Here is a 15,972-nt window from a genome sequence, read left to right as displayed (position 1 = left end):
ACCCTGGTTGAGGCAGTCCAGCTAGAGGCCATATTGGAATATATGAAGTCGGCTTGCACTTAGATGGAACTGAGTATCTGTCGTTTTGGGAGTCTCTAAATCGCTATCCCGGATTAATACCCGAGTGATTGCGCCTGGCATTCCACTCGAGACCCTGCCAAGTGTGGACGGCAAGTTGTCTCGCTTCTTCTGTGGACAAAAATGAGTCCAACCGATGCTAAACGAGGGGCTAAACGCAGGAAGAACAAGCGGGGCGGTGGCAGTAGTTGCAGTGCTGTCTGCAACACCAGCAGTGGCAAGGCCGGGGTTGCCTCGGCCCTTGGCTGTGCGGGAACATCAACACCTGCCTCGGTGGTCAGCTTTCTAACACCTGGCACCACAGGCAGCGGGAATATTGGCTCCATCACGGGCATAAACGGAGAGGTAAGAGTGTCACGCAATGTAACCCAGTGGATGTCAAACCGGGCGACTAGCTAGCAGCGTTATCAACGACACACATCTGATTTGGGCCCAACACTGATGCGAAGAAGGCAGCTAGCTAACTAACGTTGACCTATGTAGCTTGAAATTAACTGGCCTAATTACCGCTCAGGCTTGTTGTTATGCTTTGTGAATGGCTGTGTGGTTGAACTGGCCCTATTGTAATGCAATAAACTGTCGTAAACATTAGGGCACTTGGGTCTTGGCCGAACGCTGCGACTGCCATCCTTAGCTCAAGTTGAGAGACCGTAGCTGAATCGACAACAACTTAAACACCATGAAGCATTATTTTTGAGCTAATACAGTCCAAGTAGGTGGAGATTACATTGGCCAAACCAAGATTATCCCCGAGCAGAATAGGTTTCAACACGGCTGGAGCATAGGCTGCTATAACACATATAAACATTAATGCTAGCTAATGCTAACAGTGAAGTGTACCAACAACCCAAGCCCCGGCGGGCCTCGATGTGTTTCTACAAGCTGACCTTACACTTTACCTGCTTATTAGAAGTTTTAACATGGTTATTATTTCCATATAGTAAGCTGAATCAACTAACTAAGTCCAGTTTACCAAAGCGCAGTTATACACCATTTGCTCAAAGGTTATCACTAAAACCATAACCATTGATACCATAAGGTGTTAGCTGGTTTCTGTCTAACTGGCCCATGTTTAATATTTACTCTCAGTTTACACTCTGTCAGTTCAAACGTCAGTTGTTTAGTTTTTGTGAGTCACAAATCACACAAGTAGCCTATAACTTTAATCATTCTGCATGGCAGTCAACCCTATCTTCTTTATGTTTCTGTCTGTAATATATGTAATGTTGGAACTATAAAGGTAAACAATGTGTTTCAGTACTGATCTGATAAGTGTTTATGAAACATGCACTAACAGCAAGCCTAACAGGTACCCTCTGTCTCCTTCCTTGTATGTTGTGCCTCCCCCCTCCAAACAATTCTTCCACATCATAACATTATCTTACACTTTTCATCATAAGACATTAATGTCCTAAGAAGTGCTTCATGATATATACAACAAAAAAAATGGAAACATTGTAGTCACACACCATTTTTTTGTCTTCATAAATGAATTCACAGTTTATATATATATATACGTTTTTGACTGCCTGACTATATTAACGGTCCTTCTGCCTCCGATGTGCATAACCTATGTACTCCTACTTCACAACTCGGTTATTGTAATGTGTGATGTTGTCATTCACAAAGCAATTTAGTCAGTAGAAGTAATTATTATATCTCTAATTAAGTTGTTTGTATCCCTCAGGTCAAAGTAAACAGCAGTGTTACACCACAGTTTACAGAAGGACCAGTGAATGCTGACTTCTCCGGGGTCCTTCAGGTAATTTTACGGGTGTAAAAAACTCAAGCCACTGGAGCCATGTACCATGTTTCACACGTAATTTACGCCTTCATGCCAGGACTGACATTTGGAAACGCACTACATAATGGCTGATATGGTTTTTCATTTGTCTCTACTAATATAATGTAAAACATCCAGAGAGACAACTGTCACAAATAGCATACACACATTCAATTCTGATGGACTCCGAACCCAGTTGAGCGCTCTGCCACAACTGACAAAAAGAAGACGCTCCAACATCTGTATTCACGCAACACATCCTTGTACTGTCTACTCTAAGTGATCAATTATAACAGTAATTCTAGTCTCTGCAGCACTTTTTTAAAAGCAGTGTCATAATGCCGATGACTCAAATGCAGCTTTCTGTTAGCTTTTAGCCATATATAAATTGTCTGTCATCGCATTATTTTCCACAATGAAAAAGTGGCCTAATCCAAACTTTTTATGGTTCTGTTAAGAAGATCTTGTGCAGTGAAATTTATTTAAATCTGTACACTGTTAAAAAAAAATAAATGAACATAAGCATAACTAAACATGTTATAAAATGTTGTTGTGTTTACCTGAAAGTGGTAAGTTATCAGTAGTGCTAGATAGAGGTGTTTTGTGTATTGTTAAGAACGAGAGGTTTTTTTCAGCACACAATAAATCACGTTATTCACCCTATGCTGTTTTAAAATATGTAATTTGGCTGTTAACTTTGCTACTTCATGTTTTTGTTATGTTGTAAACACTACCTATTGTATGCTGACAAAATACTTGTTCTAGGTTAGGCAAAAAATGTATTTGATTGTTATACAATAATATTGTATTGAATCAAACGTGTCTATTTCAGTTGTTACGCCCCTAACCTTTGCCGTTCACCAACAAAAAAACATTGCTTTTCTGCTCGCCTTTTTAATGAAGTCAGAAACGATCATTGCTGCAGGATTGAATTAACTTGAGTTACTCACAGCACCCACAAGATCAGAGTCTCATGGGAACTAAAGCATCGCATATAAAATGTTGCCTAAACAGATCTAAAGCCACCTTCTTTTTCAAATCCCTTTTAGACATTTTGCCTTCTGTCAAACATCAGCAATGTGAAGATCATTAATTGAAACTCCTGGCTTCTAATTATGTGTATGTGCCACTCTGTGGTTTGCTCAGGGACAAGGCTGCACATTAAGAAAAGGTTCCACTGTTTTAATGGAGTGCAGGGGGGCAATTTAGACAGCTGGTGTTCCCAGAGTGGAATAGCTTGCAGAGGAATAAAGGTGGATCTGCCTTGATTTAGCAGAATGTCCATCTGGAGCCTGTTTCTTTCAAATTGCACATCATTTTCAGGGGAAGACTTTAGTTTGACAGTCCATATCGATTGACATGGTTTGATGTTTATTACGTTTCTTATAAAAAAAATATCTGAAACATTCCATTGTATTTCAGTGTAGGAATCGAACACTGAATTATTCACATTTTCGGTCACAAAGCCCGTTGTGTTTATATTAAGAAATTAGATAGAAAATCTTCACCAATATAGGGCATTCCATATACTGATAATGTAGACTGCAGTAAAAATCACGTTTTCTGGTAATTCAATGCATAAATAGTCCATATAACCACATGGTAAGCTGTATTTAAACTCCAATCTGAATTCACTAGCTTTTTCCTCGTCTAACTCAGATCTTAACTGAGAAAAGTTTTAAGTCTTTTATAGTGAATAAATAAACATTTTTCCCCAGGTCTGAACTGAGTATATTTACCTGCATGCACTAAAATACAGATGAATCCGACAAAACAAAAGTTTGATTGAACTGAGTTAGATCAGATTTTCGGAGACGTGATGTGTATCGCGATATCTTTTTGATATGATTACATTGAGAAATGATAAATAATCGTATCAAATTATCGTCCAGCCCTAATTGTTTTTTGCAAACGCTAAAGTGTCTTACGATATGTTTCTCTCTTCTTCCTCCTACCAACATGCTCACCTCAGACCCCATTCACGTTCGGCTTGAACCAGCGGGCTCCATACACGGCCGGCGATCGCTGCCTCTTATGCCGGTGTGAGCGGAAAGACAGTGTGGTGCCTTCAGAGGCGGGGATCCTGGGCCAGAACGGAACGGCTCAGCCCAATAAAACACCTAGTGCCCTCCAGCTGCCTCTGTGGGTGTGCTCCGATTGCAGGCGCACGGTGGAGAAGGAAGACCGGCACACTGCTCTGGAGCAATCGTTGGGGGTAAGGATACCGTTTGCTCTTTTCAAAAAAAGTCTGTGGGGAAGGTGTGAAAGAAAGGATGGTCCTCCGGTTCAGCTTCCAAATATCTGTCTCTGCACAGATGCCATGTACTGTATCTGCAGTTAAACTCACACAGCTGCGGTCAGTCTTTCACTGGAGGGTGTAGCTCTAGTGTTCACATCCATTTCTTTGCCAGAAAAGCGGAGCAACCAGAAGCAACAGCTGTTTCTGTAAAAACAAATGTTATGAAGGAAATACTATCAATTCACATATTGGCTTGGCTTCGCTTTAAATCATAGCGAGATAAAGGTTTCTAGGTCAACACTGAGCAAATGATGTCAAGTTCTAAAAGCAAAAGAAAAGGCAGTGGATTAAAACTTTTAGTATGTTCTTTATTTATACTTTAATTATATTGCTTCTTTTCAATATGTGTAATCCTATCTTCCAGATGTTCTTTACACATACTCTAAATGTTGGATTTGATTTACACTTTATTGCTTGACTGTAAGTATACTCCCAGGCCTCTGCAGTATAAATGCCATGATGTCTGAGACTAATGTCTCTTCATATAAAGAGCTCCTTTATGTCAGAGCGCCTGGCTATGTGCTTAGCTTGCGTCCTCATGAAGACAACACCAATGTAGAGGTAAAAACATCTTGTGATTCAACAAAGCTTTTAAAAAAGAAACTGGAATACAAAACCACTTTTTATCCTCCGGGTTGGGTTAACAAGGGTGTGATTTGTTATTGTAATTATTATAACCGTTCACTATTTACAACTCTACTATAACCTGAATTTAAAAATGTAACGCCCCTTTTTTGTGCAATTTCTTTGCATTTCTAGTTGGATGAATTTGATAGACTGGGCGGGGAAATTAGATTTTTGTTGTGTAGACTCGAGGAAATATATTTTTATTTTGAATTGAAGCTGAAATCTGTATTCATTACTGTTCATTACATACTCTGTTTTAGCTACAGTTTGGTTTGTGTGGGCTATCGTTAACAATATGTCATTTCTCTGGGTATTGGATATTTTGTAGTACATATTCAGTACTCTGAAACATGAGCTCTGAAACACACTGTCTTCTTTCTCCTGGTTTTATGGCTTTGTGATTCAAGTGTTCACAAATGTAAGCCAATATTTAACCCGTGTCAAAGTAGTATAACTTAAATCTTATGGAGTACCTCAAGTGTTTATAACTGTTGCATTGTCGAGCTGGTTCATTAAAGTTGATTTGTCAGGTGTATCAGGGGGTTTTGTTTTCCTTATTGTGGTTGCCTTGGCCCTCACTCGGGTTTGTTTTCCTCATAATGTTTTGTTCCACGGCATCCTTACAGCAGTGGAATATTATGCTGACTCTGAATATCAAGTCCCTGTCGTAAGCAGAGCCAAACCACTGGAAAACTTTAACTGTGAAGTGGCTGCATAAAGTTTGATTGAACAGAAATGTAGCACATAGTTATATCTCCAACCGCTTGGCAATGTTTAGATCAGGAAACCAGCAAGGCTTTCAGCTTAGTTGCTGACCTCGAACCTCAAAACTCAGACATTTTATTTAGGTAAGATACACTCACCCCATGGGATCAGAATCAGAATACCTTTCATCGTCCCACAGAGGGGAAATTTTCCGATGTTGTGTCCGTATAATGATTTCTCCACCGGGCTTACGACTTGGTCCTTGGTTTGGCTGATCCCAGCTACTGTACTTGGACTTCTTTTATTGCCGGCTCATAGCATGCTTCTTTCTTGGCCTTGTACCTGCAACAGTGAATAAGATGAATAGTTATTGTAGGGGTGTATCAGCATGTATGTCCAGAATATCACAGCCCAAAGTTCAAGCTACATATAGATGGGCTTTGTTCAAGAACTAAACTAAATATATTATTTAACACCTCTTTTTGTAGTTTATAGTTCTAGATATGTTCTTGTCATACGTTGTGTTGTTGCATCATGTTTTGGACTTTAGACATCAAAATATGATGCAGCAACACAAGTCAATATTTTTGATTCAACAAACACTTGATGCTTATTTACTGCAACACATTACTCACTGCATTATTAAGGAAAGTATACAATTGTTCTGCATCTTATTGTGCTGTTCATTATATTTCCCACAGAGCCAGGACTTCCTTTTGCACATGCCTGTGGGTAACGGTAGCCTGGGCCAGGAGGCAGCCACGGGGGACAGACTGACCACTGCTGTGCCTACACTACCCATGCTCCCTGCCCCGGACCTCACCGCACCCATGCCTGCTGATACAGTGTGCAGCTGTGAAGCCTGCAATGAGAGACGGTCAGTTCAGAGAGACTACTGAAGTACATTTATTCCTATTATATTGTTTCATCTTTGTAGTGATCTTAATGACATTATGTTCTGGATAACAGGGAGATTTCGGCTGAATCAGAGAGGGAGTCGCAGCAGCTACAGAACCACTGGTCGGAGGTTCGATACTTGGTGCGCTGTATCTACCGTCAGACAGGAACACCGTTAGCAGATGACCATGACCAGCCCCTAGAGAGAGACAAGGAGGGCATGAAGGAGCTGGTGGATAGGTAAAACTACTGCGTCTAATTTCTGTCTTCCCTGGTGTTTGTCCACTAGGTGTCTCTGTTGAACTGTGGGTGCAGGAAGAAAAGCCTCTGTTAAAAATATCAGGCCTGACAGAAAGGAATGATGTCAACCAGATGAAACTTCTATAATTGGTCAGATTAAAAGCCCCATGAAATTGCCTCTTCTTCCTTAATGTCATGTATTTCCTGTTGAAACTGGACTTTCGGCTGTCTAATGACTCACTGAAGGAACCATTTAAAACTTTACAACAGGGGTGTAATTAAGAAAGGAAAATGCTTTCTTGGTTGGATATTTTATGGCAAACTTTCCAGTCTCAATATGTTGCTGCAGGAATTACTTTTTTGGTATTAACCACATATCTTAATCAAGCATATAATCAAAACCCCTTGAAAATGTGCTCCAGGGGAACTATCTATTACCATTGACCAAGATAAATCCCTTAATTTTCCTCCTGTAGACTCTGTGAGAAGGACCCGTACCAGCTGTATCAACGGTTGGAGCAGCAGGCACGTGAATACGTCTTGGAAATGAAGGTGCGGCTACTGAAACACCTATCTTCGGGACCCAAGACTACAGGACCAGCGGGGAACGTGGCTGCAGCCCTGGGTCCTCTTCAGGCCTACCAGTTCATCTCCCTGCTGATGGAGGAGTACCATGCCCTCTGTCAAGCTGCACGCACCATCAGCAGCTTCCTGCTCACCCTGGTCAGTTTACTTGATTGCTGCCAGAGCCACAGAGATGTGTTGGCTGTCCTGCTAGCGACCTAAATCACAATTCAAAGCCTGTTTTAATGTCTTTGCTTTAACCATTATTCGGAACCCCTTTTTACTCAGGAAAATGAGCACCTTCAGAAATTCCAAGTGACGTGGGAGCTGCACAACAAGCACCTTTTTGAGAATCTGGTGTTCTCTGAACCCATCTTGCACAGCAGTTTACCGGCACTGGTTGCACAGCTGAAGTAAGGAATAGTTTTACTAAATATACAACTCTTGACTCAGAAGTTGAAAATCTCTTTCTTAAACCATACAAGTGTCTCTGATGATTATTCTGCATCTGTTTTTTTGTAGACATGGCACAGCCTCCCATGACTCATACAATGAAGACATGTACAGGACCTTGTTAGAAAGCTACCATCGGCTGCAGCAGGAGATGGCTTCGGTGGCTACTGATTGGCAGGAGTGTGAGAAGAGGATTGATGACTACGTAGATGAACAGGTATACATATCGATGACAAACAAATGTGATATAGGAAATGACACCCCTTTTCTACACTGTTAATCTATCAATATGCCGGGACTAAAGCTGTTCGTGTGACTTTTTTGCAGCTGCTATTTAAGGTGGAGGGTCAGAGTCTTACCAACCAAAGAACAGAGCCACACAAGTCCTTGATTAGCAAAAACGTAAGAGGCTTTAAAACTGTATCTGAACACAGTCACATTTTTATATCTTCAAAAATGTATTTAATTTATTTTGGAACTAATTATCTGCCTATTCCCAGACATTGAAGACTAAGCAGCGAATGCTGAAGGAGGACTGGGAGTTCTTTAAGCAGAGAAGATTTATAGAAGAACAGGTACACAACAAGAGTAAAAAGCTATCATGGCAGATTTTAAAAGGTGCATTTTTGCACTCCAGAGGAGTTTTTAAAATGTGTTTTCTTTATAGTTACCTAACAGTAAGAAGTCTCCCACTGGCGAAAACAACTTCACAGACACGATGAGGATGCTCTCATCTCGTCTCAGTATTCCAGACTGCCCCAACTGCAATTACAGAAGAAGGTGAGTTTCAACGATTCACTGCCAAGTCATTTTCTGGCCTGAGATCATGTCTCTTCCAACGCAACACATTTAAATCATATTTGAAACTTTGATAATAAAAGAAAATGTATTTTTATTTTCCCTTTTTAATAAATGATCATGTTTGTAATGATCTTCTTTCAATTGGTTTGAGTTAAAAAAGCTAAATAATTTGTGAGTGAGAGAATTTGTAGTTTTGGTGTTTGTGTTCTACGTGGATAGTTGCATCTGTAATTAAATCAGTGTTATTTTTTCCTCTCCTTATAATTGTATTATGAATAATTACATTTGAATATATTTCTTGTAACAAAACATCTGACTCTACAGGATGAGTTCAACTCCTTTATCTTATTTATGTCATTATGAATACTTCAGGGCATATCGAATAATGAGATAAAGCTTTGCTAATTATTACAATAAATATTTCATCTGCATCCCCGGCCAACAGGTGCACGTGTGACGACTGTAGTCTCTCTCACATCCTGACCTGTGGCATCATGGACTCTCCTATCGCTGAGGACCTCCACATCAAGCTGCCCCTGCAGGGGGAGCCCCCACGGGACTACCTGGCAGAGGTGCACCCCCCCAGCCTCTCCTCCGGCAGCTCCGTGTCCGGCTCCAACTCCAGCTCTCCCATCACCATCCAGCAGCACCCAAGGCTCATGCTACCTGAAGGGGATACCAACACTTTGTAAGTCATTGGTTGCCTGTAACAGATCATACATGCACAGTTTACTTATGGGTTTATCCGATCATAATTGCGCACCTCTTCATATTTTCCACCCTTTGTTGCTTTCCCTTAACCTGACTACTCATTTCTGTCTTTAGTATCAGTGATGATGATGAAGTGCCTCCATTGTCCAATAAGTTCACCGACATCTACCCTATGAGTGGTTATGAGGACAACAGTGTAGTGACCGCTGCTGTGAACGGCCTCCATAATGACCTTAACGGGGAATGTGAAAACGTGGAACTAAAAGCAGGCGTGAGTTTTGTTCCGTAGTGTTATATCGAGAATTGCATAAGATCATTTGTGAATTTCCCTGACAAGTTTCTGGATGATGAAACTAGAGTTAATTATGAATGGGCTTGGGGAAATATTTTGAGTAATGTTCTTCACTCATTTCCTGATTTTGTATTCTTTGTTCGTTATTTTTCCTTATCTCAGTCTCCTCGCATGACCAGCAGCAGCAGTTCTTCAGAGGGTGATGAGGAGGAAGTCGATGGCGAGGTCGGTGGAGAGCCCCGAGGGCAGCAGGAGGAACTTTCCTCAGGGCAGACCAACAGTCCTCCACCCTCGTACAGCCACCAACAGGTGCTGTAACACTTTGAAAAGCTTTATTTTCTTATAACTGCTTTGGTCTTCGGTACATGCCCAGTAAGGACCTTAAAGTATGTTCCCTTAATTCTTAAAATCGTACGATAAATCGTCCTAGTGAAGTCACATCCGACACAAGACATTGAGCGTTTGTGTTGCAGTATGGGTAACATTTTAGGGCCGGAAAGGGGATCACATTCTCCTGTATAAAATTGTTTTTAACTTGCTTGTACCACCCTCAGGTAGAGCAGGTCCAGCATGCCTGCGAGTGCCACGTGTGCAACCAGGATCCCAGCTCCTCCACCCTGGGCCCCGCTTCATGCCTGCCCCCCAGTCGGCTCCACTCTGCACCTCCTCCCACTGTCGGACACCAGTTCTTCACAGACAGCAAGACCCCCCCTGCCCACCCTGCCCTCCACCTCTACCCCCACATCCACGGCCACATGCCCCTTCACAACTTCTCCCGGCCCCTACTGCACCCGACACTCTACCCCCCTAGTCCTCCTCTCACACACAAGGTGAGGATTATCATACATCCCGTAGCCGGACATACTTTTATTTTGAGTGTGTTGAATTGTAGCTATGAGAGTCCCTTTAAGGGAAATTCGACTCATTTTCTTATCACTGGGGATTTTTTAAGTTTCCTGGAACAATACTAAGCTTAGTTGTATTTTAGTTTCACTTGGTTCCACTGACATTTTAATTGTCTGCCACTAGGGGTCAGACTAAACCAAACCTCAAGTCAAAGCCATCTTAAAGTGCATTTAAACCTGCTAATATTAGTCTCTTATAACCCCAAATTAGTGTCACTTTTTTTGTAACTTAACATGTCTTTTCTGTCTCTAAGCCTCTACCCCCAAACCCTACATCCAACCACTCAGCAGCCAAGCAGCCGGCCTTCAGCCCTTCGTTACCGGATCACGTTTACCAGAACTGCTTTGGCGGTGCAGCTGGAGCAGGCGACTGGAACAGCTCACTGCAGTGCCTCTCGCTCAAGTTTGAGAACCTGTGGGACGCTGCTGTGATGAAGAGCTGGAATCCATCTGTGCTGCTCCCCGAGTCCCTGCCAGGTGAGCCACTCTGGCACAGTAAAGGTAATCAATAAGAACAAAGTCAAAGAGTTCAAATAATAACTTGAATTTTGTATAAACAGGTGACATGCTTGGACCACCCCTCGCTGACGTTCCCCTCCCCCCAACATCTTCTATCGGCCCCCAAGGGGAACAACTCTCGCTGCCCACCCCTCTGCCCCCTTCTTGCTCCGCTTCCTCATCTTTGTCATCCTCCTCATCGTCATCCTCGTCGTCGTCATGCTCCTCTTCAGAAGCCAAACAGCAGAAGAAGAGTGGCGCCAAGAAGAAGTGTCTCTACAATTTCCAGGATGCCTTCATGGAGCCCAACAGAGTAGTGATGGCCACTTCCGCATCCACATCCTCCGTGTCCTGCACCGCCACCACTGTCCAGTCAAGTAATAACCCCCCCATCCACCTAGCATCTAAAAGACCCAACTCTTTAGGTAAAATAGGCGGTAGGAGCAATGTTAGGTTTGCAATGATGATGATTCAATTGTGGGCCGCAGTTATTACAGGGGGGGTGACGGCCATTGTAAACCTATGAGGGAAAATGTTTAGCAATTATTATTTTCTACTTTTGTAAAAGACACACATGTACTCACAGTCCAGCTTAAAGTCAAACTGAATTTAAAATGTTCCTCACTTTTTTGCACAAGGTAACCTTAACTATTATTGTATAGATATGAGAACTGGCTAAACAGAGGTTAGGCTGTTTTGGGGAAATGTTTGCCCTAGCTTACTGTCCACATGTTCACTGTAAGGCTGTAATTTAATTTACATTTTAAAGGAATATATATAGTCAATTTTAAATATTGTAAGGTGTAAGTGCTTTGTGAATAACTCCATGTGGTACCTGGAAGAACTGAACAATGCTCTCAACCATCACGTCTTTGTCTCCTCTAGATGATGTATTTCACAATCTAGGTAAAGAGGACCATAGGCAACCCGCGCCAGCCCCCCCTAGAAGCTGCCCTGCAGGACTGACATCCCTCCCTCCACTCTCTGGCCCCACCCTGCCCCCAGCCCCCACCACACACCTTCCCACAATGGGCTCCCAGCCCTTTCCAAAGATGGCCGCTCCAGCACCAGACTTCATGGAGGCCCACCAGGGTTTGTGCCTGCCGCCCGCCGAGCCTCCAACCTCCTCAGCAGACGGTCCTGTCAGTGCCCCGCCCAGTGTCTGCAGGTGAGACCTCCTGTAGGCTCCTAATGATGAGCATAATGACTGAGACTGATTGGGAAAAATGTAAATGTAGGAACCAGTTTTAATTCTCGTTCTTTTCAGTGATCCCGACTGTGAAGGCCATCGCTGTGAGGGGAACGGGGCGTATGAGCACCAGCCGTACGACGGGGAGGAGAGTCAGGACGAGGACAGCTGCTCCGAGCATAGCTCCTCCACCTCCACCTCCACAAACCAGAAAGAAGGAAAGTACTGTGACTGCTGCTACTGCGAGTTCTTTGGGCACGGCGGGGTAAGACGCACACATTTATTACTCACTGAAATTAGCATAGTCACCTCATATTTACATGTTTTTGGGGGGGGGATGCAAATGTAGGTACTTTTTTGAATTTCTTTTGAAGAACATTTAAAAACGGTTTGCTTTGGTTCAAAGCACAGGTGTAATACATTTATTTTATAGAGATAAAAATCCCCAAGGTTAATTTATTGTCTACAAAATTAAATGAGGTCCATTCCAGTCGGGAAGTTTTGAATTTGCAATGTAAACGGCCGCAACAGAATGAATGGTGAATTACCTGGGAAGATAATGACTGGCGTCCTAACTATATTAATGTACTTAATAAAAAGTAAAGCATTATGATATAGTGAATCATACTATAGTTTATAGGTCAAATTAAATATTGTATTTATATCATCTTTAATGATCACTCTTGTTTTTTATCCCCAGCCCCCAGCTGCTCCTACCAGTCGTAACTATGCAGAGATGCGGGAGAAGCTGCGCTTGCGTCTGACTAAACGTAAGGAGGAGCAGCCCAAGCGTGAAGAGCAGCAACCAGTGATAGAGCGAGATTCAGGAGTGGAGGACCACAGGCGGGTGGAGGACCTATTGCAGTTCATCAATAGTGCCGACAATAAACCTGCCTCCAGTTCGAAGGCAGCGAAACGGGCCAGGCATAAACAGAAGAAGGTAAACAGCCCTCCCTATTAGTTCAGAAGTCTTGAAAAATGGTCTAGTCAAAGGTGTGGTAATGCTAACAGGGTGTCTCTCTTTGCTGCAGATGGAAGAGAAGGCTCGTCTGGAGGCAGAGGCCCGCGAAAGGGAGGAGCTGCAGATGTTGGAGGAGCAGCAACGGCGGCAGCGGCAGGAAGAGGAAGAGGCAGCGCTTCAAAAGGAACTGCTCCGACTGCAAGAGCTGCAGCACCATCGCGCTGCCAAGAAGAAAAAGAAAGAGAAAGCAAAGGAAAACACTGCTCCCCCTCAAAACAACCCACAGCCCCTCAAACAGACAGCTCAGAACGTCCTGGATAACCTACAGAACGGAAAGTCACAGTCACTGCTTCAAAGCCTCATCCGCCTCCCTGACCAGAAAGAGCCCAGATTTGAACCCGTACCCCGGCCCAACACGCAGCACAGCCCCAAACACACGAGCGAGAGGGGGACCAACATCCCTAACTGTCAAGCCCTCCTCCACATCGGCACGCCTTCATCTCAACTCGAGGTCAATGGGAAAGTAAAGGCCAGGCAGATGGCTAAAGTGGCCACCTGTGAGCCTGCTGTAAAGAAAGCTCCAGAGCTACCCAAATGCTCAGAGGTGGCAGCAAAGCTAGCTAATGGCACCGCCCCCACCCCCACCACTACAACAGACACCAAAGCAACGCGGATCAGGCCTGCTGAGGCTCTGGCTCCTCTCCCAAACACTGAACCAAGGAGGGAGGACAGGTGTAATATCAGAAGCAACAGTGGGAAAAGGCAGCAGCAGCTACAACAACCGCTGACCCAAATAAAGGAAGACCGGAGAAGTCCACCTGTGTCCAACCCTTCCCCGTCTCCCCCTCCAGCCTCGGAGCAGCAGAATGGCAAACCTCCCAGTGCAGAGTCCCCCCAGCCCAAAGGCAAGACCAAGAAGAACAAGAAGAAGAAGGGGGACAAGACGAACCCCTCAATAGGTTAGTATTATTGTGGTTCACAAAGATGTAGGCGTGTAGTAACGTCCAGTGGTGTTTTTCTTAATCCCGCTGATGACCAGCTTTACTGCTGACATAGCAGACATCATGCGAGGTGAGGGAAATGCAAACTGTGTCTCTAACAGAATTTCTGACCAGGAACCGATAGATTTGCTCACGGGTCACTTGGGTATTCTGTGGTATATCTGTGCAGATTGCTGCTGCCTTTTAGGTCATGCCCTGAGCAGGAGGTACGGGGAGTTTCTTAAAGTAGTTCTGACAACGTGGCTGCATGAAAGGTATTTTCCATTCACAAGGTGCCATGGTGAAACTGGGCCCAAAAGGGATGTTGATCTAACAACAAGAACACCTTATGGCAGGGAAGAGATAATATTATCAACTATCATAGAATCTACTTATTGAATATGTAGAATTTCCTCCTTTGATAACAACCAAACATTGCAAACGATATGGTTTGTCTATGGCTTTCTCAGATACATATTTTATAATACACTTACTAATAAATATGTTTTAAATAGGAGCAATTAACATACATTCATGTTTCTTTTTTTTCAGATGATGTATTCTTGCCCAAAGACATCGACTTGGATAGCACTGAAATGGATGAAACAGAGAGAGAGGTGGAATATTTCAAAAGGTATATGTATTCAAATGAAATAACTAAACCTACTTTACAAATACTGAGGAAATGTTTTGAAGCTATTCTGTTCTTGACTTTTCTATCTCTTCTTTGCTATAAGTACTGATTGCCAGTTAAATAGCAGTATGGTAGACATGCATCAATATGCTAGCAAGCAAACATAGATACAGACTATGTAAGTTTTTAAATCATAAAAATTGTATACTTTAAAATAAATCGTGTTTTTATTAGGCCTCTTAAAGTTTTCATGGTATCTTTTTAAACATTTAGATTTGAAATAGTATTGCTCCTCAGAAGGTTAATGCTTGTTTTTTTCTCTGCAGGTTTTGCTTGGATTCTGCCCGGCAGACCCGCCAACGACTCTCCATCAACTGGTCAAACTTTAGTTTGAAGAAAGCTACATTTGCTGCACACTGAGGCTGTTAGTGGGTGACTATCAGGACACAATCAGTACCTTAACAGCTGTACCAACCCACACGTTCCCACGCCCCCCTGCTCATCCCTTTACCTCCACTCAGCTGTTGTCCCCCCTGAACTTCTCTCCCGCTGTGCCCGAATCACACCCACGCTGCCTTGCTTTGTTCTTGTCGCTGTGTGGTTCCTACACAGACTCATCCGGACTGATCCACCTGCAGAACTGATACAAAAAGTAAATTAAATGACACAAAAAGAATCACAAAATGCTACTTTGCATCTGATTAATTTTCCTTGCGTGCTTGTGTGCTTTAAGTCTGAGTTGGGCATTTCTCTTGACTGAAAAAGCCATGGTATGAAATTATTTTTTCTTATATTGGCTTACCTGTAGTCAAAAGATGCTTACTATGTCTGGATGGTTTCCTTCCTAAAAAAAGAGACAATGGAAACTATAAAAAAGAGAAATGTAATGAATTAAAAGCTGTATTTGAGATATTGTGGCTTACTATCCCATCGTTTCCCGCTCCTAGCACGGCATCTCATCCACACTATTGACAAGGGAATGGGCTTGGTCAGCTGGTCTCCACTCCCTGCCCCTCCTCCACCCTATTTCACATTAGGGAGGAAAGCGTAATACTTGACAATGTTCTTTTTTTGGTTTTTAAGTTCTGTTTAACAAACTGTTGAGTAAAAGTGTAACAGTTACAGTTTTTGTTTTTCTTTATTTTTGATCTGTAGCCAGCTTGTATCAGAATACTTTCAGAATGAAAATGAAAAAGAACAATACTCACACTATCAATCTGTTATAGAGTGTATATTGTATTAACACTGAAGCCAAACTGGCTACTTTTAACATATTGTTAAGTAATATTAAATCTTGTCTTTCTTTTTTGAAAGATGGAATACAGTAGTATGGCAGGATTATGCGTCTTGTGTCA

The 15,972-nt window shown here is 42.7% G+C and overlaps 1 protein-coding gene across 2 annotated transcripts; it reads left to right on the top strand.

Annotated features, from left to right (window-relative positions):
• The first annotated feature begins 34 nt into the window (after positions 1-34).
• On the top strand, positions 35-15,955 carry fam193a (family with sequence similarity 193 member A). Of its 2 annotated transcripts, none has more exons than XM_063884460.1 (23): positions 35-423; positions 1,766-1,840; positions 3,834-4,076; positions 6,194-6,369; positions 6,462-6,629; positions 7,106-7,352; positions 7,482-7,606; positions 7,716-7,863; positions 7,974-8,048; positions 8,147-8,221; positions 8,314-8,426; positions 8,893-9,135; positions 9,273-9,429; positions 9,613-9,759; positions 10,005-10,280; positions 10,610-10,832; positions 10,916-11,230; positions 11,739-12,021; positions 12,121-12,307; positions 12,743-12,982; positions 13,074-13,962; positions 14,536-14,617; positions 14,944-15,955. In XM_063884460.1, exons 1-23 carry the CDS (start codon positions 202-204, stop codon positions 15,035-15,037), a joined length of 4,803 nt encoding a protein of 1,600 aa, XP_063740530.1. In that variant the 5' UTR covers positions 35-201; the 3' UTR covers positions 15,038-15,955. The 2 variants fall into 2 exon arrangements, with proteins under 2 accessions (XP_063740530.1, XP_063740529.1); XM_063884459.1 differs by having other exon boundaries at positions 10,916-11,278.
• Positions 15,956-15,972: the final 17 nt, after the last annotated feature.

Source organism: Eleginops maclovinus, chromosome 5, assembly GCF_036324505.1.
Source record: "Eleginops maclovinus isolate JMC-PN-2008 ecotype Puerto Natales chromosome 5, JC_Emac_rtc_rv5, whole genome shotgun sequence".
In the NCBI taxonomy this organism is placed as follows: Eukaryota; Metazoa; Chordata; class Actinopteri; order Perciformes; family Eleginopidae; genus Eleginops; species Eleginops maclovinus.
Note: the sequence above shows the minus strand (reverse complement) of the source record. Positions and strands in the feature narration are given on the sequence as shown.

What these genes read in the sequence shown, in the direction of transcription:
- fam193a (XM_063884459.1), top strand. Translation starts at nt 202, where the DNA reads ATGAGTCCAACCGATGCTAAACGAGGGGCTAAACGCAGGAAGAACAAG. An exon ending in ATGACTACGTAGATGAACAG is followed by an intron (nt 7,864 to 7,973) that starts GTATACATATCG and finishes ACTTTTTTGCAG; the next exon opens with CTGCTATTTAAGGTGGAGGG. An exon ending in TAAAAGACCCAACTCTTTAG is followed by an intron (nt 11,279 to 11,738) that starts GTAAAATAGGCG and finishes TGTCTCCTCTAG; the next exon opens with ATGATGTATTTCACAATCTA.